Here is a 25,500-nt window from a genome sequence, read left to right as displayed (position 1 = left end):
ATATACTGACACATTACTAAAATATGTATCAGTCCACTAGGTGGCAATGTTACTCCTCCACAGATCAAACTGTAGCATCTGAAATTATATCATTACCAAATGTAATCTAATCTTGTTTACATGTACACAGCAATCATGGATCGGTATTTCCTCAAAAGTTAGATTTTGGAAGCTAAAAGACTAGGCAGTCAAACAGATAAAATACATACACATGATAACATATTATATAAACTAGAGTCCCGTTTTTATAAAACTTTAAAGAAGTGTCTGGCCATGAAGACCACAGGCTCTGTAAAGCACTCACGTTTCTCCTGTACGTAGAGGTAGCCCTCCATGGTCCACTGGCCCGGGGGCTGCTGGTCCTGATCTGCAGACCGAACTCTGCTCATCAGCTTTTCGACTTCTTGCTTTGTGCTCAAAAAGTTGTTCCTTGTCTTCATCCCACAAACAAACACACATATGCACACGAATAATAAGCATCATACATCCCATGTTGCCTTTCATTTCAGAGGGAACTATTTGAGAGAGCCCCTATAATGACTTAATTTGGTTGTCTTGTTTGAGGAAACAGCTGAAATATGTGTAGATTAGAGGACCATGTACAGATGTGTTACACCAATAATGCCTTATAAAAAAAAAGGGAATAAACTGGAAAATATAAAGCAATATATTATGCATTTTTAATTAATAAATAAATACAGTTTCCCAGTGAGCAAGCCAACCCTGCATTTTCATTTAATTGAACCAAGTGCTTATAATTTTCAATAAATGAAAAGTGGCAATTTTTTGTATTATTCAATATATTGTAATATTTTATTATATAACGGTGTATTATTCTATATATTTTCAAATATACGAGTTATAACCTGTACACATGATTTAATAACTGACAGTTCATCAGAAAATATATTTTCTCTGTATTAAGGACATCAAGTGATATATGGCATTTTAAAGATCCATTGAAGTGCTTTAAAATGTGGAGTTTTATTTGATAAGTTGAAAAAATTGAAACACAAAGTTAGGGTGGGACATACAGTATTTGGTGGTCCCCTTTAATAGCCAAATAGTTTCTTTCACATTTTGTCTAGAATCTGATAAGAAGCAGAAGTGCAGAATGATGTCATTAGTTTTGAATGCTTATGTATTCTTAATGTCCGGTTTGTTATTGTCTTAGAATACACCAGTTTAAAGATATCCTTAAGGCAAACATGCCCCTACTTAAACCATAAGAGAAAAACATCTGTTTTGATTTCACTAATTTATATTTTAATATATGTTCAAAAACCACAATAGGACCATGATGCATTAAAAAAATTGGCTGTAGAACGTGCTCCCCACCAAAACAGCTCTTTCCTATATTCAGATGTACACCTCAAAATATCAACCATAAATACCAAGCGCATAAACAATTCTGTCTGTCCTAGGTTGCTGAAACAAATTAAATAAATGTGCCCATATTCTCCCTCTAGAGAACTGACATAACAGCCCAATATCTCATTCAGAGACACTTCAACACTATTAAAGATGCCTGTCCTTAAATAAAAGACATCTCTCTGATCAACATGTCCAGAATAAAGTACAGTCAGAGCCGATGTCTGACGCTCTCACAGCATTATTAATTCAGAGGATAAAGGCCGCAGAAGTGCAGCACAGATCTCCACAGACTGAGACCCCGCGACACGCATGCACACAAAAACCCAGAGCTTACTGTGATGGGGTGAAAGGTCAGCAAGCCATACACGAGCAGGAGGAAGCGTTTTATAACAGACCAGCACTAAAGACACAGAGCAGGTTACAGCACAGACACGAGCTCCAAGTCATTCCCTGTCGAGCTTTGACCTTTCTTATATGCGCGTGACACGACCTTTGTTAACACCATGCGGCTCTGGGAGTATCTTCCGAAACACTTTCACACGTTTCTGGTCAAAGAGGAGGCTAAAGTGAAAAAGGTGATTGAGGAAATGTTGGACTGGTAGGAGACGTGCACTTACATTCTGCAGGTTGAACTGTAGCTGTTGTTTGTAGGGCTCAAATTCGTGGGCCAGTTCATATCCCTCGTGGTAGAATGTGAACAGGCCCTGCAGAAAGGCCAAAAGCTGTAAACCAAATAAAGAAAGTCACATTATTGATGTTACACAACATAGCAGATCAAACTAAGTTCTTCCCTTTTCGTCAGTGCAAACAGGGATTTCACAATGCTTTTGTGTTATTTGGAAAGGAGGGGTGAGATGTGGTTAAAAAAAAAAAACTTAAAAAGATTGACAAATCCACAACATATAGGTCAGAGGTCAAACAATATTCTCAGGTCAAAACAACTCATCTAAGGCGAAGTGTTTTAAAACCGGGGGTGGGTGAACCACTAGTTGGGCTCGACAAGCTTCTAGGGGGGACTTAAAATGACTTCAAATAAGACAAAAGAAGCATTTAAAACCATGCTTTTAGTTAGTTATTTCATTCATGTATTTTAACAAGTTCTGTTTTTGGTGTCATGTCAAATCAACCAGATAAGTGCATATATTCTTCCCCCGTCCCTGTTTGTTCCCATCATAACACCTTTCACACCTCAGTGTATCTGCCCAGATATCTGCTAAAGATCTGGCGGTCTGGAAAACATTTGCCGTGTCAAAACATCTGCTACATTTCTTAGAAAGAGCAGTTTTATATACATTCTAAATTCAGGAGACATCTCAGAGACGTATTGCAGATGAACAAACAATAAAAACTACTTGCCAATGTACAGTAAATACAGACATCAAATAGATGTCTGCCAGATGTATGTGTGCTATCAAGAAAAATGTCAATCCCATGTCTGCATTTACATCTAAAAGACATACTTTTTTGATTGCTTCCACATCTGCAATATGTCTCTGAGACATTTCCTGTCAGTTGTCATATAGACATCTAGAAGACGTCTGTAAGATGTTTATGATTTAGACTGTATGTTTTCTGCAAATGTTTTTGCACAGCAGATGATTTACAGATCTCTAGCAGAAATTTACAGATGTATCTGTGCTATCTGGTCATAAAGAAAAGATACTACTGATTTTAATGTTCAGTTTTATCAAACTTTTCATGTTTGAACGCATATATTTTATGTCTAATTCATATATTTTTTTAGTTTAAATGTTCATTGTATGAGTAAAAATATGTTTACTATAAGTCCAAGCATGTTGACAATTTTACGTTTTTGTTTGTTTTATCAAAAAACCAAGGGACGTGTTGAGATTGATTTTTATGGTAATTGACAGCATGTCAAAGATGTTGTCAACAGATAATTTAATAACTTCGGAATCTGAATATTCCTCTAAATATTGACAAGCAAGTGTGTTACACTTGTATTTTTGTGCAAAAAATGCCAGCTTAGCACTTTGTTTCATGTTCTTTTGCTCTTGACGCAGCACTTAGGGTTAGTTCTGGCTGAAAACTTCAAAGATGTGGATATCACACCCAGAGACTCGACATTAGACCAACTGCAGTGCTTCTGGGAGATTAAGTGTGTTGTTTACCTCATGAAAGGTGATAAACACTTTGAAAGCCCTCTCAATCTACACAGCACATTCTCTGGCTCACATTAGCCCTCGGTTACGCGTGTAAATATGCCTAATGCAGGAATGAGTCATATGTTATGTCGGTTGCGTTCATATTTGAGGTGAAGCAGTTTTGGTGGAGCTCTGTATGCTGAGTGCAAATTTAGACATCCGCTGGAGTTGATACAAATATGCAAATAACTGAACAAAGAGCTACTTTATTTCAAAGCAATTTTATGTTTAATACTGTGGATTGTGTTCACAACAGTAAACACGCACACATACCCATCTACAGTATGAGTTACAGTAAGAGGAAAATATTGCTAAGAGGTTACTCTTTTGAACCTCAGGAGAGTTAATAACTCAATTGTGTCATGTATGGTGTTATTATTACAAAATATAACTTTAATTTAAATGTCAGTATATAGTTTGAAATTTAGTACAAACTGTATAGCTCAGGGCTGGGTTTCCCATAACATTTATATCACTACGTCATTCTTGAGAATATATCGGTACCACTATTAAGGTATAACTTAAGAATGACGTAGTGTTAAGAAGGTTTTGGGAAACCCAGCCCAGATGACTTGGTTTTGGATGAAGTAGAATGGTTCATTGAGCTTCAATGAGTTTGTATTAAAATGTCTGGCTACATGATGTAGCTTTTGCCTCATTGTGAATATATGCAAGCCCTCCTAATGAATCATGGGTGTGTTTTGGGCAAAACATGCAGTAAACCAATCAGAGTCTCATCTCCCATTCCCTTTAAGAGCCGGTTGTGTTCGCGTCATGGCAGATTCGCTATTTACGTGGCGGAATTTGCAAGAACAGAGACTTGACCCTTCTCCAGAGAGCAAACGAATCTGCTTGTGCACAAGGTTAAAGCGCAGGAGCACACCATCTACAGGACAAGCGAGATTTTTATATAATCTTTTACATTGTAGTCTATTTATTTTTAATATTTGACATGTTTGTGTGCTGCTGCGTGTACCTCTGTGTGGAATAAGCAGAATGTACGAGTGCTGTTCACCCGGCTATAAGCACATATTACTAACGCGCTATTCATATAACCAAAAATATATTGCACCATTGACTTTAGGCTTTAGAACAGGTTTAGTTGGTCTCTGGCGCAGTCTACTTTCAGTTCTTCAAAATGGCAACGCCCCAACAATGCACCTGAACACACTTCTTTTTTACACCTGCATATGCCCATTGGCACACAAATGGGCACAAATGCAATTGCTTTTTAAACCATGCGATGCAGGACGGGAAAATGAGAACTGCGTTGAGCTAAAACTAGCAAAAACAATTGCGCAGCATTGCGCCGGGTGTACGAAAGGTCCCATTAAGTTTGTGGAAAATAGTCTTTATTACTTCTAATCATGGTGTCTCAAAAGAGCACAGTTGAATACACTTAGATCTTAGAGAAGTTTATAAAAAAAAATTGCATATAAATTTACAGTGTATTTTAGAGCAGTATTTTTTATTTTTCTCCTGGTCACATTATAAAACAATTCTGGCTGCTGGGGGGCCAAAAAAATATTCTGTAAAATATTTTTTCCTATAATATTATTCGGGTTTCTCAGTTTTTCTCAGTTTTACTTAAAATTACATGTACATGTACATTTAGTCATTTGGCAGACGCTTTTATCCAAAGCGACTTACATTGCTTTATCCTATACATTTTACATAGGTATTTGCAATCCCCTGGTATCGAACCCACAACCTGTAAACGCAATGCTCTTACCACTGAGCTACAGGAAAGCTAACAGAGAACGGATTTTCCCGTAAAATTATAGTAAATTTGGAGTCCTTTTCTGTAATTTGACAGTTTTTGACCGTATTTCAAAAATACTTGATAAATCTGTATATAAAACAGTAAAAAAAAAAGGTATATTACACGTGAACATTTTGTAAAAGAATACTAGTAACCTTCTGTGAAAAATGTTTTTTTGCACCTTTTCTAACAGTTTTTTTTGTGATCTACAAGTAACCAGCAATATTTAAAACCCTTGTTTTAATGTAGTGATGATTAACAGGTGAGTAGGCAGTGCTTCATTGTTATCCAGGACGCATCAGCATGGAGCATTTATAGATATGCTTATGGGTCAAAGAAGAAAAAGGGTTTGAGCGTAAAAACAATAAGTGTAATACTGCTTTAAGTTGTTGTTGTTACATTTTTTTAAACGTTTTCTGTTTAATTTAATTGCATTTTTGTTTTCGGAGCAAAAAATAAATATCATGCATTTTTCCCTGATTTCCTAGATGCCCACTAAATTATTATTTAGTGTAACATTCTTGTCAGCCATATTTACAGCAAAAATCAATTTGTGATATGCATTACTTTCAGCCCAAATGGTAATTAGTTGTAATTTTACATTTCAAAAAATTTGCCACTATCCTTAGTTTGTCAATAATGTTATATGCTCCCCCATTCTTTTATATATTTAAATATGACGTTTTATTCTCCAAAAGCTTAGTTAAAACCATAAAGTAGACATTTTTCTTACATTTAATGTGCTTTCTATAGAGATAAAATTTATTTTGATGGGGACATCTCAACGTCTTTGACCCTCATACAAATCTTTAACTACATCCAAATGTTATGATCAAACACATTTTACTCCTATTGTTCTCCACTAACACAAAACATAACACCAAATAAAAAGGGCTTCAGATTGTTCATTGCATTGTTCATTCCTCTTCTATGGAATTTAATGTGTAACTACTTACATGTTCTAATAACTGCATTTTTTCTATCTAAACAGTGCAAGTTTGGAGAGTAGGTTGTAGGACAGAAAATGACAGCTGAAGTTTTAAGTAAGTTGGCATCACGGAACAGTGAGATTATGACTTCACTGCTCATAAACAGCTCGGTCATCTCCTGTTGGCTGCAAAACTATTACAGACCAGATGGCTTCATTCTCATCATGCCATTTCACAACATGTTGGACATTTGACATGCATATAATACGTATTTCTGTGTCTCTATGTGTGCATAAGGGTGAGAGTGTCATGACAAAATGTAGTATTTACCGGCTCAACAAACTCAAATTTCTTCTTCTCTTGGACTTCCTGAATTTTGAAGACGTATTCTAGCGAGGCATCAAAAAAGAGTTGTCTGTCCTTATCAATCTGCGCATCAGCCTGCAATGTGAAGAAAGAGTGTCATTACCCTGGAGACGGACGGAGACGTGACTGTCAGGATCACACGCTTATTTGAACGTGTTTTAGATATGGTTAATGGTTATATCTGAGAATTGCTGTCACTGCTGTGGGATAATTTTCTGTGTAGGAAAACGTGCAGGAACATCTTTGAAAGTCAGAAAAGAATCAAGACAAAAACACAAACTAAAGGATTAAAACACTAACATTTAAACAACCACAAAAATTGTGATATGTTTAATAATAATAATGGGTTTTTGTCTTGTCTGTCTTTACACATTTCACTCTTAATAGCCTCCAATACACGTACAGCGAATATGCAGTTCAATACTGAAAACATCTCCGATGCAACATTATTCATAAAAAAAGTCTAAAAGGGAATCTCTTCACTTAAATTAATATCAAATAACTTAAACACTATCAATTCTTAGGCCCTGTTTTCTTCTTCAGAAAATGTGAATCTAGGCTTATAAATCTAATGTTTGCTGTATGATTCACCTCTTGTAGAGCTGTTTCTTTTTTTCTGGATGACAGGGTGAGATGTTTTTCCAGTGTTGAATAATACTTCTCTGTCTCCTTGTCAAATTTCTTCTTTCCCTCCTATAAAACACAGCAGCAATTTGTCATTTGTAATTAATTTGCATTCATGTGCAAGTCAGTGATATAAACCTCTGTAAATATCCAAAAGTATTAAAAAAATAATGTGTTTATCTAGTGCAGTGGTTCTCAACCTCTGGCCATTTTCCTGCCGCGTTTAGCCCCAACTCTAATATAAAACACCTGAACAAGCTAATCAGCGTCTATACGAATAGATGCGTTCAACTTAATGCGGCGCTGCGCAAATTTATCAGCGTATTATAGATTTAAGTACCGCAAAAGCGATTCAAGTGCAGATTGCTCGGTACACATTTGAATTGCTCTCGCGATACTTTAATGCGACATGTCAAACAATCTGCGCAGCCCAACAGTAAGTTGAACGTGTCTGTTCCAGGAGTCACTGATTAGCCTCTTCAGGTGTTTTATCAGAGTTGGGGCTAAACTCTGCAGGAAAATGGATCTCGCGGGCCAGAGTTGAGAACCTTTGATCTAGTGAAACAAAAAAATCTAATTGTATATATTAATGTATAACATTAATTCATTATTATTTTATAATGGATTATACTGTTATTGTTTTTAGGTCCAACGTCAGCATGTGATGTGTCTACCAGACCATTAGGTGGCACTCTAATACTTTATCATTTTCACACAGACGCTGTTCCTGTACCCCAGGGAGATGTCTAGGTATTGTAGATATATACAGTTAAAGCTTAAATTGATGTATTGGATGCAAATAAGTGAACTGTCACCCCAAAGGATATAAAATGGCACAAACTAAACTAAGATGATTTTATACTTCATACGTGCTTATGTGCTCGCAAGATGAATTGATCTCTGTTCTCAACAGAGGTACGGTGGAGCAAAGCAAAAAACTTTCTTTCTGATCTCATATTGAAAATCTGCATAGTCACCTTAACTGCAATTTGAGTGTAACTCGTCTAAGGTCTACGGGTCATCTTTTAATAAGATTTCATTGCCTGACAGGTGAAGACAGAAAGGTAGCTCTGTTAAGCCTCAGAGCTGACTCATTAAAGGAAAAGTGCTCCAAAAAACTGATTTTATATTTTCACGTTCTCACCCGTCATTGCCAAGCCGCGAAAAGAATCTTCGGTGAATGCTTTTTATACAATGACACTGACCATGTCTGTCAAGCTCAGAAAAAGTTGCAAAAAAACATCATGAAAGAAGTCATATCACTTGTACACTATATTTCAAATCTTCGGAAGACATTCGGTAGATTGTAAGCAACATATTGAAACAGTTATATAGTCTGTCCTTTACTGTAGCTCTCAAATCTCTCGTGCATTCAAGATATTTTCACTACAGAGAAACAACAGAGACAATGAATGCCAAACCAAATGTTATTCAAGACTTATGAAGGAGGGAAGATTTTTAGACTTGTTTCGATCCGCACAGATCTATCATACAGCTACAAAATTGTCAAATACAGAGCACATGTATGGTCTACTTATGATGTTTATTTTGAACCTTTTAGTAACTAATGGAAAACATCTGTGAGAAGTTTCTTATGAATTCAACTTCTCCTGCATGTTTGGAAATGCATGGGGCTGAGTATTCATGACAAGGTCTTTACTTCTGGGTCTTTCTACAATACATCTACATCCCTTTCAACAATATCTAGAATACATTCCAGGGAGAGTGACTACATTTCATAATGTCATTACCATTTTTGGTTGAATAAAGAAGCTTTAACATATGAAGAACCTTTCTGTGTCACTAAAGATTCTTTGTGGTGGAAAAGGTTCTTCTATGGCATCGCTGTGAAGAACCTTTCGTATTACCTGGTCATGCACATGACACTCACAATGGTGTAAAATGGACATATTTTGATAAAACTGTCTTAATCTCATGTAAATGTGCATTATTGCTATCATATCTTTTGTGTGTGCTACTTCATATCTTTGGGCATACAACTTTTTCAGTGCAAAAACGCCATGAAAGAGGATGAGTTTCCACAAAAGAACTGCATCTTCAGATGCTCGTGTCTGCATTCAGACTGCTTTCACACCTAAGCTCCCAGCCTATAGGGCCTTTCAGACAGAGATACAATTTCTGAATTTTAGAGTTATTGTATATTCTAAAATATGTAAATTAAAAAAATGCACTACTTCTTTATTGCACCTTAAAAGTAACTCTGAGTGGGAGCATGTGAGGTAACAGAGGCTTTATTTGGACCGTGAACAGTGGATGCTGCTTTGTTGCGGTTGTGGACTATGGACTTGTGAAATATTTACATTTGATTCCAACCTGCAATATGTCCAGTCTTGATAAATAAAAAGTGTCAAAAAAGTGATCCAGTTATCCAACAGGTAAGAACCGTAATCCTGAATTTCTTTGTTACACTTTGCGAAACATTATATTTGTCACAGTAACATTAGTAAATGCATTATTGCTAACACTTAATGTTTTAAATAAATAAAGTTTTAAAGAATCTCTGCTAATGCTTACTGCATGTTAGCTTACTGTGTATTAACAACTTTTCATTAAAAAAAATCTATTTGTGAATGGTGAAATTAACATGAACTAAGAAATATTTATGCATTAGGAACATTTAGTCCATGTTAGCTAATGCATAAGGGATATTGTACATGCAGAAGATTGTTATCGCAGAAATAAGGCCCGAAAGTGTTATCAGGACCCGACGTGAAGTAGAGTGTCTTGTATCACACTGAAGGACCTTATTTCGCTATAACAGCCTTCTGCTTGTACAATATCCCGCTTATTACAGGTCTACTTGCCACATGAGAAAAATCTGGACATGAAATGTGAATTTGAAATGTTTTATTAGAGAATTTTTACTGAATGCAGACCTTCCATGTGGAAAAGCTGTTTACTTTCAATTTTAAGTTAAGAAACAACGTTCAAATGTCACGAACAGGCAATTTGGTTTAATCATTTGTAAATAGAATGTCATATTTACATTTACATTTGGCAGACGTTATTATCCAAAGCGACCTACATAGCATTAGCCTATACATTTATACTTAGGTATGCGCGATCCCCTGGAATCGAACCCACAACCTTGCTTTGTTAATGCAATGCTCTTACCACTGGGTTACAGGAAAGCATATATTCCATTCCATTCCATTTTCTACCGCTTATCCGAACTACCTCGGGTCACGGGGAGCCTGCGCCTATCTCAGGAGTCATCGGGCATCAAGGCAGGATACACCCTGGAGGGAGTGCCAACCCATCGCAGGGCACACACACACACTCACTCACGCACTCACTCACGCACTCACTCACGCACTCACACCCTACGGACAATTTTTTCCAGAGATGCCAATCAACCTACCATGCATGTCTTTGGACCAGGGGAGGAAACCGGAGTACCCGGAGGAAACCCCCGAGGCACGGGGAGAACATGCAAACTCCACACACACAAGTCGGAATCGAACCCCCAATGCTGGAGGTGTGAGGCGAACGTGCTAACCACTAAGCCACCGTGCCCCCCGGAAAGCATATATATTATATAGATTTAATTTGTCAAAAAAAAAACTATCAAAATGATTTTCTACATCCGGGTTACCGTGTGATATTAGTTTTGAGAGGTTGTTATCTGGGAATAGCGAACCTGCAAATGTTGTGACTGGCCAATCAGAATAAAGCATTCCAACTACCCGTGTTTGATTTGTTGTTTATAGCACAAACAGCCAGAGATGAGTGTTAGGGGTTTGTAAAACTACACAAATATAAAAAGCTTTAAACAGTATGTTGGTTTTACATAACCTGCACATTTTTCTTGTAGTACTGACGGTCCACTGTACTGCACATACTGCATGGCCAAAACAATATTAAGTACTACAGCAAGATGCTTTTCCGGCCACATCCGTGACTTTAGTCACAAACAGTCATGCAGCGCTGAAAGGAAACGACCAGTGAAACCCGAGCTTGTGTGTATTTTCATTCCCATGGCCCTGAATTAACCCTTGACATCATATAGGGGCTACTGATGTGAAGTGACCAGACAATTTGCTTGAGCGACTGCATCACAGGGACAAAAAACTGAATAAAAGAGGATACAGCACTGAGTATCATCCACTGAGTTTATAAGCACTGCCAAGTTCCTCAGCAGAATCAATAACAGTTCCCTTTCTGTCGGTCTCTCGACGTTGTGTCGAGAACGACAGATGGGGTTCGCCCTTGAGAACCAATCAACTCTGACTACTATAGAAAAGGCCAATGAAATTTGGCGAATGCAATTTGCATGCCGGGCTCCGCCCCCGGAAATCCGGTATAAAAGGAGGCCGGCGTGCAGCATTCACTTACCTTTTGTTCTTCAGAGCCATCGCTCATGAGTACAACTCAGGATTCAATCCTCTACAACTACACGCTGGTGCTACGACGTGTTACAGCGGATCGTCCCTTCCTGCAGCGACCTTCCCCTGGGCGTCTCGGCGGTTCCGGAGGTGTTAGAGATTTTTTCTAAAAGTCCTTTTCAGGACTGACTGAGCATTCTCCAGCGCGGCATGTCCCGCTGTTCTCTTGGGTGCGGCACCCTCATCGAGGAGGGGGATGGACACGATCGCTGCATTAGGTGTCTGGGCGTCCAGCACACTGAAGCAGCGTTCGTTGACACATCTGCCTGCACTGCGGGCAGATTGTCATTCAGAAGTTGCGGTCACGGGTGGCTGTCTTCCTACGGGAACCAGCCACCATTTCGTCTGCTACCCGGGCTGTGACATCTGTGGCTACGGCCCCGATGACCACCCACGTTAGCAGCGTTAGTGATACGGGGAACTCTGCGAACGTAAACCCGCCAGCCAAGTGCTCACGGGCCGATCGCACCCCGATTCGCTCTTCTGAACGTTCCCCAACCGGCGGTGGCATACCGTCCGGATCCTCACGCACACACTCGGAAACGATGTGTGACGTAGATGAGATGTCGCTCGCAGCATCGGAGGGAGACTGGCATCCGACTCTGCCGAATCCAAACTCCACCCCCAGCGGTCGAGTTCAGGAGGAAGCAGAAGTGATGTCATCCGTGCTAACCCGGGGATGCGTGGTTCCCGAGGTCGGTGCGCGGTGCAAACCGCGCCCACCCCGGGTGCCATGTTTTTCCCGGAGGTGCATGAGGAGCTGTGTAAAACTTGGAACGCTCCACTCACGGACCGTTCCAGTGAAACCAGCTCCGGCTCCCTTACTTCCCTCGATGGTGAGGCAGCCAAGGACTGCGTCGAGATCCCCCGGGTGGAACGTCCGCCTGCGGTGCACCTGTGCCGCGGACGGCTACCACCTGGGGGGGGATCGACCACTCCTACCGTCCAAAACACGTAAGACTTCGGCATCACTGGTGTCGAAAGCTTGCGATGTTGCGGGCCAGGCTGCCTCCTCTCTCTATGCCTTGGCCATCCTGCAGGTCCGCCAGGCCAGGGCGTTGAGAGGGCTCCACGAGGGTAAGGCCGACCCGGGTATAATGCAGGATCTCCGTGCCACCGCTGACAGCGCTCTACGGGCGACTAAGGCGGCGGCACGGGCCCTGGGTCGGACGATGTCCACGGTAGTGGTCCAGGAGAGACACCCCCGGCTATACCTTGTGCAGAAGAGTGACAGCAAGGAAGTCCGCTTTCTTGATGCACTCATCTCGCAGGGTGGGTTGTTGGTAACACCGTCGAGGACTGCGCTCAGCAGTTTTTTGACGGCGAAGCAGACAGTGGCAATTAACCACATTTTTTTCACGCCGCGACTCGGCCGCCTACAGGCCTCCGAGATCTCACGTGACGTCTGCTTCCCTGCAACCCAGGACCCTTTCGGCATCGGCTCCGGTTCCTGTGCCCCCACAGGCGGCACCCCGGAAGCAGAGGTCGAGGGGGAAACCTACACCCCGTCAGCAACCTCCTCGCGAGAAGGGACACTGACGGGAAGACCCCAGGGAGAACAACATCGGGCCGAACCTTCACAGCCACGGCTCTGATCGGTCGGTACGGGACGACTCCTGCCTCGTCACCAAAGCCGGGCCCTTGTTAGGGCTTGGCGCCCACTTACTCACTGAGTTTTCTGTTCTCCCCGGGTTTACTTGCAGCCGATCGCACACTCCACTGGACTGTGCTCGGCGAACCGACCTCACACCCTGGCGAGGCGTGAGGTCGTACACATACGACAGCCGTCACCACTCTCAAACCGACAGTGCGTGCCGTTGTCCCGCCAGGCAGGTAAGCAGGCGGAGCAAAAACCTTCCCTCCGGGGACTCCCCGCGACATGGTTAGCTCCGCCAGCCGACGAACCACCCCCCGTGGGAATGATGAAGCAGACCGTCCCCTTGGTCACCCTGTCACAGTCCCTGGGAGCTCGAGAGCTGCCCACACTGTCTCGCTGGCTAATGAGGGCGGTCCGTCTTGGTTACTCGATCCAGTTCGCCAGAGACTCACCCAAGTTTCGGGGCATCATCTCTCCCTCTGTCAGAGGCAGGGACGCCTCCGTACTTCGGGTAGAGGTCACCACCCTTCTGGCAAAACAGGCATCGAGTTCGTCCCTCAAAACCAAGATGTTCAGTGGGTCACCACCCGCACTTCATCGTTCCCAAGAAAGACGGCGGGTTGCCCCCAAAGGCTGCGTACCCTGAACAGAGCACCTTCACAAGCTGCCATTCAGGGTGCTCACACAGAGGCGCGTCCTGACATCTATGAGGTGTCAGGATTGGTTCGTGGCAATCGACCTGAAGGACGCTTACTTTCATGTCTCGATCCTCCTCGACACCGGCCGTTCCCACGGTTCGCGTGCGAGAGGCGGGCATATCAGTACAGAGTCCTCCCTTTCGGTCTGTCCCTGACCGCCCTTTCTCCCTGAGAGGAGGAAGGCGAGCGGGTACTAAACTATCTCAGCGACTGGCCTATCTTGGCACACTCGCGAGATCTGTTATGTACACAAAGGGACCTGGTGCTCCGGCACCTAGGTCGATTGGGACTCCAGGTCAACCAAGAGAGGGGCAAGCTCTCCCCAGTGCAGAGCGTCCTCTTTCTCGGTATGGAACTCAACTCTGTCACCATGTCGGCACACCTGTCCGCAGTTGTGCCCAACCAGTGTTGAACTGTCTGAAATGAACATTTTAGGCAGACAGCGGTCCCCCTGAAACAATTCAGAGGCTCCTGGGACACATGGCGTCCTCGCGGGCTAATACCCCTCGAGTTGATGCACATGACACCGCTCCAACACTGGTTTCAGAGTCGAGTTCCGAGGAGAGCGTGGCACACCGGCAGCAGGCGCATGGTGATGCCGCCCTGCTGCCGACGCACCATAACCCCTAGTCTTTATGACTTTTTCGACGGACTCAGGTCCCTCTGAGCAGGTTATGAGGCAGGTCGTGGTGACGACTGAAGTCTCCCTGCAGGGGTGCGGTGTAGTGTGCAACGGGCACGCAGGTGGGGTGTTGGACGAACCCCCGCCTGCGCTGGCATATCAATTGCCAAGAGTTGTGGGCTATGCTACTTGCACTGAGCAGGCTACGGCCTCTCGTGCGAGACATACACGTGCTGTTCCGAGGACAGCACTATAGCTGTAGCGAATACAGATCGTCAGGGTGGCGTTCGCACACAGCAGCTAAACACAACTTGCTCGACGCCTCCTCCGGTGGAGTCAACAGGTGACTCGTTCCCTGCAGGCCACACACCCCGGGCAAACTGAACTAGACAGCCGACGTGCTTTCTCGCCAGTTTATGCCTCGTGGAGAGTGGCGACTCCACCCCCGTGCAGTCCAGCTCATTTGGAGGCTGTTCGGGTAGGCCCAGGTAAAACCTGTTCACCTCCCGTAACACCACCATTTGCCCGCTTGATAGTCCCTGCCCTCGGCACGGATATCCTTGCGCACAGCTGGCCGCGGGATGGGCGGAAGCACACCTTCCCCCCCCAGGAGCCTTCTTGTACAGACTCTGTGCAAGGTCAGGGAGCAGGAGCACCAAGTGTTATTGGTTACACCACACCGGTCTAACCGCACTTGGCCTCAGAGCCGATGCTCTGGATAGCGACTCCCCCTGAACCATTCCCCTGACAGAGGACCTGCTCTCTCAGGGGAAGGACACGTTCTGGCATCCCAGATCAGACCTCTGGAACACCCATGTCTGGTCTCTAGACGGGACGAGAAGATCCTAAGATGGCTACTCCCCCTATACGGCTGAGACCATCACCCAGGCTAGGGCCCCATCTACTAGGCGGTTACACGCCTCTAGACGGTGCCTCTTCTCGTCCTGGTGTCTTTCTCAACGAGAAAGACCCACTGAGGTGCTTGATCAGGATTGTGTTCCCCTCCTCACGAGACTGGAGACTAACATCTCCCTTCCACACTGAAAGTGTATGTAGTCGCTATTGCCACTCATCACGACTCAGTCGGTGGAAAGTTTCTAGGGCAACACGACCTGGTCACCAGGTTCCTAAGCAGCGAGAGGGCGGAATCCGCCTCATCTCCGCTCCATACCCTCTTGGGACCCTAAGTGGTCCTGGGGAGCCTCAGGGCCCCCCAAAGAGCCCCTCGGAGGTTCCGATCTTCCTCATAGAGTAAGACGGCCCTCCTGACGGCGCTCACTTCCTTCAAGAGGGTAGGGGACCACCGAGCATCCTCCGTGTCCCTGGATTGCCTTAAACTCGGCCCTGGAAACTCTCACGTTATCTTGAGACCCAGGCCCGGATGCGTGCCCAAGAAGTTCCCACTACTCCCTCCGGGGCCAAGTGGTGAACTTGCAGGCGCTCCCCATAGGGGAGGAAGACCCAACCCGATTAGTGTTGTGTCCAGTACGTACTGGACCGCACGCAGAGCTCTGAAGCTCTGACCAGCTCCGTGTCTGTTGGAGGACAGCAGAAGGGGAAGGCTGTCTCCAAACAGAGGCTGGCGCACTGGGTCGTGGACGCCGTTACGACGGCATTCCGATCTCAGAATCTCCCATGCCCATTGGCAGTGAGGGCTCACTCCACACGGAGTTTAGCCACCTCCTGGACACTGGCAGAAGCGCCTCTCTAGCAGACATCTGTAGAGCTGCGGGTTGGGCTATGCCCAAACACCTTCGCAAGGGTTAACAACCTTCGCGTAAACCCGGTGTCAGCCCACGTCCTGCGTGGCGACATGTAGGACTGGCATCCGGGGGGGCGTATGCCTGCGAAAGCACCTTTCCACCCTCTAACAGGTTGGGTCAGTGTGCTATTTACCTTTTCTTCTTACCCGAACACATCGCTAAGAAACTGGTACCTCACCAGCCTCCCTTCTTACCCAGACACTGGTTAAGAATAGGCATTCCATCCATCACCAAACAAGCACCCCCTGGGGGCTGGCTGGGCAGAGCAGCCTTCCCCCTTAGGCCGGGATACCATGTGAGCTATCACAGATAGCTCTAACCGGACCTAGTGCTACCGGACGTCTGTAACACCCCCTCCGTGGGCTGTTCCGTCTGATGTATCCTCATGAGAATGGTTCCCACTCCTGGTAACCCATGAGCTTCCCCAGGTGGGCCTCCACCTCGCGGTTAACTACTCAGTCCGCACGTTCCATGCGTTCTCCTCCAAGGACGAGACCATACCTATATCCACCATATTCCTCCCCACGGGTAGGAGGTGGCCTCTGTAGCGCTTCTCTGATTAAGAGTCGCGCTTACCCGGTGTAAACTGATCTGGACGGCCTCTCGCCTATAGAGAGCTAAGGCCCCGTCCGTGAAAGTTACCGGTCAGGGCTGTACCCATCTTTCTCCAAGAAAGCTCTGGAACCCCCCGACCACCACACTGGAAGGTTACAGTCTCACGAAAGCTTCGAGATGACACGCCCAGGCTTGTTACCGTCGCTTCGCTAGAGATTGTGACGCGATACAGCGTTGTGGCGTTTTCCATAGGCAACCCCATCTGTCGTTCTCGACACAACGTCGAGAGACCGACAGAAAGGGAACGTCTTGGTTACGTATGTAACCTCAGTTCCCTGATGGAGGGAACGAGACGTTGTGTCCCTTATGCCACGAACACGTATCGTATTCTGCTGCAGTTTGAGAGGTCTCAGGCTCTTCAGAACAAAGGTAAGTGAATGCTGCACGCCGGCCTCCTTTTATACCGGATTTCCGGGGGCGGAGCCCGGCATGCAAATTGCATTCGCCAAATTTCATTGGCCTTTTCTATAGTAGTCAGAGTTGATTGGTTCTCAAGGGCGAACCCCATCTGTCGTTCTCGACACAACGTCTCGTTCCCTCCATCAGGGAACTGAGGTTACATACGTAACCAAGACGTTTTATCACCACCTCTTTAGAAACTTCCTATACTGCGTCAATGAAATAAAGCTCTTTCAAGAATAACAAAACTGCAAAGTATCTCAAAAAGCCCTACGGGATGCAAGTTAAATAATAAACCATACAAATAAATGAATACATATTTTAGATAACGTTTTGACAGCCAATAAATTTCCCCTCTGGTTTGTCGGCTTTATACGGAAGGACGACAGAGACAATATAGAGCATCTGTGAGCTTGATGACATTTTCTTGTGGGCTGAATGATGCAAACGTCTGACTGATAAACACACACACACACACACACACAAATTCTCACTCTCTCTTATATACAGAGGGAGAGAGAGAGAGAGAGAGAGAGAGAGAGAGAGAGAGAGAGAGAGAGAAAGATGTAAGGGAAAAGCTTGAAATGGGATTTTCCAATTACAGTCTCAAATCAGGATAATTTAATAGAACCACTTAAACCCTGTAGAAGTCTTTTAAGCATAAACACAAGCAACATCACCCAGTGCATTTAAGTGATTTAAATACTGTATGTCAGTTAAAAAGTAATGTACACGCTTAAAAGCTGAAAGAATAATGAATTGTTAAAAACTAAAACAATAACTAGTAATGCCAATTAAATATAGTATAAATAAAATTAAATAGGGTTATTATAGGTAAAACCCCCCTGAAATTTTACAGTTTTTTCTGTTATGGATTTAAAGATTTTTATTTATGTATTTTTTTAAATAGATTAATACAATTTCAGATAAAGACCGCAAATTTATAAGGAAAACAGAGGAAAGTGTAATTTTATAGGAAAAACCCGTTATTTTACAATTGCAGGAAAATGTCTTTTTTTTAAGATTTCTATTTTTACAGTTTATCTATATAAATACGGTCAAAACTATAAAATTACAAAAATGCAAAAACATTTACAAGAAAAATTAGGAAAACTATTTAATTTTATACTAGTATCCTATACTTTACAGAAAAATATATATTTTGCGGAATATTGTTGTTAAGGCCTAACCCTCATGAATCAAGACATGCTACCCATCGAGTTCCTGCTCTGTCGTCCCAGAAGGGTCTCTCCTGACCATCAGTGTAATCATCAGCCCTTCTTCTGAGGCGTTCAACTATTTACTGTGATCTTCTTCTGAATGGCTGACCACGACCTCTGTTCACGGGGCAGTTGGGATTGTAGCCGGGTTAAAGACTAGTGCGCCGCAGAGGGGGCACCACATAACAGACAGACGTCAAGTCCCCCACAGAGTGACAAAAGCCAGGCAGACAAACAAATGTACATGCACGTACACACACAGACACACAGGGTGAGAATGCTGGAGCCACCTGGCCAGACGGACTGATGCCACTGATTTTCAGCCATCACTGAATTGGTTACAGAGAGCTCCAGGGGGAAAAAAACCAACACCCCCTATGGACTCTCTACACAAACAACTCTGGCTCATGCTCTTCCAAAATATGCTTTAGCTGCTGTAGCATTGACCAAGCTGGGTGCCAAAATCTAAATATTTGTAATGTTGTGTCTTCATTTCTTGTTACTAATGAAAGGATACTTATCAGGCTGAGAGTCAAGATCCATTTACTGTATGTAGTTATGGCCAAAAGTGATGTATACTTTGCAAAATCCAAAGTGTTGCTCTTATTTCAACACATTATTACAAATGTATGCATTTATGCTTGGAGGGAAAGCTGAAGTTCATGTTTGAGAAGAATTAATGCAGGTATGGGAAGAAAATCACACACACACAACACATGTACAAAGCTTACTAAATCAAGAAACTACTTTTTTATTATGTCTTTATTAGGGATGTCAAAATAATCTATTTTACGATGCATCGCGACGTAGATGTGTATGATTACATCGATTCATAAAAACAATTAATAGATTATTAAAACATGCAATTAATCATCAGATGTGCCAGCTGTTACCGTTTTATTGTAAATAGAAAGTGTTGTTATTGTGTCTTATCTTATATAAAAACGTTGCATTTGACAAAAAGCAAATCAATCTTTAAGAAATGAGTGTACTTTCAGCGCGTCTATCCCTCTTTCATCTTTTTGGCTCGTTCAGATGAGTGTGTGCACGCAGACAGCTGTGTGTACAAGCGCATTTTCATATATTTTTAACTTGGGTCACTGTTTAAAGGTGTTTAAGATGTTAAGGGCTCAATGGGCATGTTAAATACACCACACTGCGTCTAAAACCATCTTCTTGCGTTATCAAAAAAGTGTGTGCCACTTGAGTGTTTTTTCGGCATTTGACAAGAAATACAAGAAAGTTACAGCTTATTTACACTGCGCGCAAGTGGACAAAACGACGACAAAAGATAAATAATATATATATATATAAAACCTTTATATACTGTATAGAAATTCTGTCCCCATTGTATGTTTTTTGTTATCTTTTGTCACGTCGAATTGCGAATTGCATACAGTTTGTTAGTTACCTGTCAATCCAACTATATCTAGCCAATAAGAGTAAAGCATGATTGTTTCGAAAAGTTGAATTTAGTCTTTGAAAGCAATAATGTGTAAAGTGTAAATGAAAACTCGAACACTATAATTTGTCAAAAGGAATCGTAGGAAACAGTCATGCAGTTTGTTTAAAAATATAATTTTAGCATTGGGATGGTTGTTTTTATTTTCAGTGTTTTCGTCTTTCTACTGGTTTATTTTGGTTCATTTTTAAAAGTTAGTGTTCTTTCTTATTGGCACAAAATCATACCATAAATTTGTGTTATTGTGCTCCTTTTCAGAATGTATTTTGATTGTTTCTTGAAAGTAAGAGTTAATTCTTATTTTTTTATCAAATAAATACCTTAACCAAGTTAAGTGTTTTCTCCATGTTGTACCATAAACCTCCTATTTTTATGGTCTAATTGTACCCGAGGGGCATTAAAAGCAAATAGTGTGCAAATTTGCTTTGGGCATGTGCAGATCACTTTTAGCTGCTACTGTACAGTACCACTAAAGCGAAGAGAACACAGAGGAGATGAGAAGAGAATGATGGTGTAAGAGAATCTGAAGTGTAAACGAACGAGACTCTCATGTTTGTCTTTGTTATGAGTTGTTCTCTGGAGATTTGGAGGATGGTGATGAGCGGTGACATCCTCAGCATCTTCAGATAACACTTCAATTACACTCATTAAGGGCTAATCAGTCCTCTGTTACCTAATAAGAGCTGGTGGGACATTGTCACGTGTGCCTAAGCAGTGGGCTGGAAACATCTGAACCTCAACTGACTCACACCCAGAGCTGGGTGCCCCTGAAAGCACAAACTCTTTTTAGACTCACTGTCACATGGCTAATTGGACACAGTCCAGTGAAAGTAATTAAGCGATAACACCTCGGCCCGATGAGTTATTTTGATGCCTACATACTCCAGGCATTTTCTCACCATTCTTTCTGTGAAGAGGAAGCATGTGATGATGAGACCGAGATAAACACAAAACAACATTTCCATAAAGGACATGACACTCTGTTTCTAATTAACAGACTAAGAAACATTGTAGTAAACAGAAATAATTTCACATATGACCATATTTTCAACTAAAACTAATGCTTTTTAAATGTCATTTTTTTTAAATGCATCAATACGACGGAAAACTCAATGTAGTGAATATTGTTATAGTGATTTATCATAATTGGTTCAAAGATCTCAAGAGAGGCCGATCCAAAGAGTGCAGAGAATCAGAGAACCGAATGCTAGCAAACCACAGCGGATTGCAGTTATCATTTTAGGGTAGAAAGCCACGGTGGCAGATCAACATAAAAGCTATTGTTTTTTGCCAAGCGCAAGAGGGGAAAGGTTGACCTCACACCCCTTATTTTGAAACGATTTCTTGTGGGGAGAAGCTCCACTGACAGCTCACATTCTGATGCAGTGTTTCAGAAATCCTTGAATCTGTCAGCTACTGTTGAGCAGAGCTTTTCAAAAGCACATGCACTTGCCGCTATACACTACACAGGAAAAGCACTGGATTAGATGCCCTGATTACCTGCATAAACACCCATTCATTATCAAGTTTAAAAGTCCGGAGTTTAAGAAATGTACCTCTATAGAGATTCTATACACTATAAAATTATTTTTGGTTTCAATTTAAAATGGTTGCCTTAAAATTTTAAGTTAATTCAACTTAATTCTTGTTGAGTTGACTAAACTTAAGTTGAATTAACTCAAAATGTATTTCTTTAAGTTGATTCTAGGCGTCTCTCTAAATTTGCTCCAGCACAGAGAACATTGTTGTAGCTATATGTTCCCAAACCCAGTGAGCTGTGAAACTTCATTTAAATATTATTAAAGAAACTGCAACTAGACATCTTTAATGTAATTAAATGTTGAGTATATTCAAGTCATTAAGTATGTGAAAATCTTTCATGTTGTGAAAATGGCCCAAAGATTATTTTATGTCCTCACAACTGGAGAACTACACAAATATTTTGTCCAAAACCTATTCTAAATACCAGGGTAGATGTATTGATCCTTTTGTTTTCATCTGAAACCGGAAATTAAAGGGAGTCAAAATAATTTGTTGTGTCTTTAAGATCAAACACACTCATTTCACTTTCAGTTGAATAATATATTTTATCTTTTTACTTATTGGATTTAATAGTATCAACTTTGTCTTCACCAGCTTTCTTCAAGCCTTCAAATAAAAACTGCAGACTGAAGTTACCCATTATCTTTGGAGAAAAGCTTTAACTTTAATCCAACTGCACCTGAATTCGATTTCTGATTCAGGACAGAAACTAAAGGTTTTGGTAAGTGATTTTTTACTATAGCTTATGTAGTTTGCTAGTTAGCTCAAAATTTGTCAAAAAGAGTACAAATATAACAATACATGTAAAAATATATTTTTCAGTTAACTACATATACTCTAAAAAACTGTAACGAGTCTAACTTCATAGAACAGAGTCTTAAAGGCTGTGTAGGCAATCCTGTCAAGAAAGTTTTTTGTCATGTTGGTTGAAAGTCTCTAAACATCCTGATAGCAATCAATAAGTAAAGCGAAACATTGGTATTTTTATTCTTATATATCTTCTGTGAAAGGCGTAGGGTCAAAAACGTTGGACCAATTACTGCCCTCGAGGGCAATGATACATCGTGTGTACATTTTCAGTTAGCATTTTTTGCATCCCACTGTGCACCCTGTTCACGCAGACATCATACGTCATCAAGGTGCGCATGTGCAGGCAGCGGGAAAATGGCGGACAGAGAGCAGGTACCTGGAGATGTTCATTATTGTAGTAATGTAATGTAATTAACTTTGTACTGCAATGTTTTCTCACTAGTGGCGATCCATGACTCCTCTTCAGGGGAATCAGTAATGCGAAGCTCGGCAAAAGATGTAACGTATTTACCCTGTCATGTCAAAATTCCTGCCTGCTGCAGATGCGTCGAAAGTTTTTTTAATAAAAGAGACGCTTGCGTTTGCTAGATACTCACTAAGTCTCATGTGTAATCAGAGTTAAGTGTAAATGCAATGTCTTCTGAACGTGAGTGTCTCTTTTTTCATAAACCCTTTCAACGCGTCTGCTGCAGGCACGTATTTTGACATGATGTGTGATGCACATAGGTTCACGTGAAGCACTGAGCACGTATTTTGAATTCCTGCTTCCCCTGAAGAGAAGGCACCTATCACCACTGTTTCTCACCGGGGAATGTGACATGACTTCACTGGAACCGATGCAATTGCTTCTGGTCTGCGCTTTTGGGGGAAGTGTGGCTTTGGATGGTGAGAGGTAGGAATCTAGCTGCTAGCAGACAAACGTTATTATTTTCCAAATTATCTACTCCGCCTTTAATAGTCAGCAATTTAAATGCATTTAAATTGTTAAAAGTTATAAAGTCACATTAGCGTGTTTCATGAAAATGTAAATGTTTCCAAACCATGTTGAATATTTAGATTTTTTATGTTTTTTAATCTTATTTATTTAGCTACATTATGTCATGACAATAATGGTAATTTGCTTCTTATATTTTTGAATTGTTGTAAAAAAATAAAGAGATAAAATAATCTAATATCAAGATTTCTAGAGAATCATCTAAAGAGCTTTCTGTACCTCATAAACTACAGCTTGTTTCATTCCTGTTCATGCTAAATTGGTGGTCAGGAAAGTGAGTGAACCAATTACTAAACACTTTTCTAAGTGACGTCACAAACTCTGTGGTTACTCACTCAGTCATCAGATATAGTGTGTGTCTGCATAGGGAAGTGAGAAGTCTGTTGAGGTTGAAGGTGTGAGTATCTGTGAAATGGAAATACCCTGTAAGTATCCGAGAGCGCTCAAAGATCCTTCAAGTGTTTGAGATCTCTGATCGAAACAACCTGCAAAAATGTTGACCTTTTGAAAACACTATTTTTACATTGTGTGATTTAACCTAAAGGTCCAATGTGTCATTTTTTTCAAGATATATTGACAGAAATGCAATATAATATAAAAACTATGTGTTCACAGGTGTATGAAGACTTTACATAGTGAAGCGTTATGCTTTTATTATCCTAGAATGAGCTATTTCTACCTATATACTGTACACCTCGGGTCCTCTAACATTAAATTTGCCTTGTTGTTTCTTCATTAGCCCTAAATGCACAAACAGCTCTACAAAGCGATGAAAAAAAGTGACGACGTCTAAGTCAGCAACCATAGTGCTTAGAAGGGTAGGGGTGGAGTGAGCCATTGGTTGCAATTCACAGCCTCACCACTAGATGCCTCTACAAAAACTCGAGAAAACATTTAAAAAATGCTTCAATGAAACCGTAAAAAAACGTTTAAACTGCAATAAATAGCTTAATTTTACCGAAGTTGTAAAAAGCAGTATAGAAACTTTAATTTTACCCTGTAACCGCGACATCTTTCAGAAACAAAATTACTTTTGGAGTAAAATAGTATCATATTTTAGTTTAACAATTCATATTTTGATTATTGTCGATTTCAACAAATCAATGCACAATGATTGAAAAAAAAGAATACAGAGGGTCGCCACACAAACTAGAACATCACAGGCTCTCCTCTCTTCATTACAGTAACACGTGGTGTGAACACAGCATATGGGAGCCAGATAGAACAGTGCTATAACCTGACATGTGCGTTAACTTAGATTTAACCCGAAAATGCTTGAGATACATCGATGACTTGTACACAGAGCTACATTCAATTCAGAACAGAAACAAGCCCTTCTTGTCACACCAAAGATGGAAACAAAATATGTTAATATGGTGTTGTTTGGTATAGCATTCATATTTTTACTGACTGGAATAAAACATGTTAATTAAAAGAGGACAACCCAAAACAAACTTACAGAGCACCAGAGAACGAAAACTGTATTTAACTCCCATAGAGAATGAACTAATAACGCAGATCGGTCTTTACCAGTTAGAAGCGGAACAAAACGCACAGGGCTCTGGTTTAAAGGGATCATATGGTGCGAATACGGGTTTTTCTGTGTCTTTGGTGTGTTTTAAGTTGCCCATGCATGTATTAGACACGTAAATTAGCAAAAATTGAAGTGTCAGAACAAAAGATGCATTCTATCTAAAAGCGAATGCTCACCCAGACCTGCCTGAAACGACTCATGTAACCACACCCCCACACATCTACATCAGTTCTTGGTATGAATAGACTAAGACCGCCAAAATGTTTATTGCATTTAAGGTGGGCGTACCTGTCAGTGCAATTGCTTTGGTACCTGATGTTCCAAATATGGTAAGAGGCGTTACATTTTCGTCACACGCTTGCAGTATTCGACCAATCACTGCGCACTGGTTAACTGGCCAATCAAAGCACACCTCGCTTTTCAAAAGCAATGATCTTTGTAAAAAATCTGCGTGTTTCAGAGAGGCGGGGCAAAGAGGAGATAGAAACATGCGCGGTATGTGGAAAATACTGTGTTTTTAACCTTAAATCGTGTATACACATTGCATTACATCTAAAAAAAATGATAAAATTCTTTTTTTGCAGTTTCATTTGACCCCTTTAACTGATCTGGCTTTTT

General features: G+C 41.7%; 1 protein-coding gene across 4 annotated transcripts in view; it reads right to left on the bottom strand.

The window, feature by feature from the left end:
• Window positions 1-25,500, bottom strand: part of LOC130435361 (rho GTPase-activating protein 42) — a 105,942-nt gene that overhangs the window by 25,965 nt on the left and 54,477 nt on the right. For all 4 annotated transcript variants that reach the window (XM_056765937.1, XM_056765938.1, XM_056765939.1 and 1 more), the window contains exons 5-8: window positions 7,188-7,289; window positions 6,561-6,671; window positions 1,992-2,096; window positions 305-434 (exon numbers count right to left, since the gene is read on the bottom strand). In XM_056765937.1, the coding sequence (XP_056621915.1) occupies window positions 305-434; window positions 1,992-2,096; window positions 6,561-6,671; window positions 7,188-7,289 (448 nt within the window). The remainder of the gene's footprint in view (window positions 1-304; window positions 435-1,991; window positions 2,097-6,560; window positions 6,672-7,187; window positions 7,290-25,500) is intronic.

Source organism: Triplophysa dalaica, chromosome 14, assembly GCF_015846415.1.
Source record: "Triplophysa dalaica isolate WHDGS20190420 chromosome 14, ASM1584641v1, whole genome shotgun sequence".
In the NCBI taxonomy this organism is placed as follows: Eukaryota; Metazoa; Chordata; class Actinopteri; order Cypriniformes; family Nemacheilidae; genus Triplophysa; species Triplophysa dalaica.
This window is presented reverse-complemented; position numbering and strand designations above follow the sequence as displayed.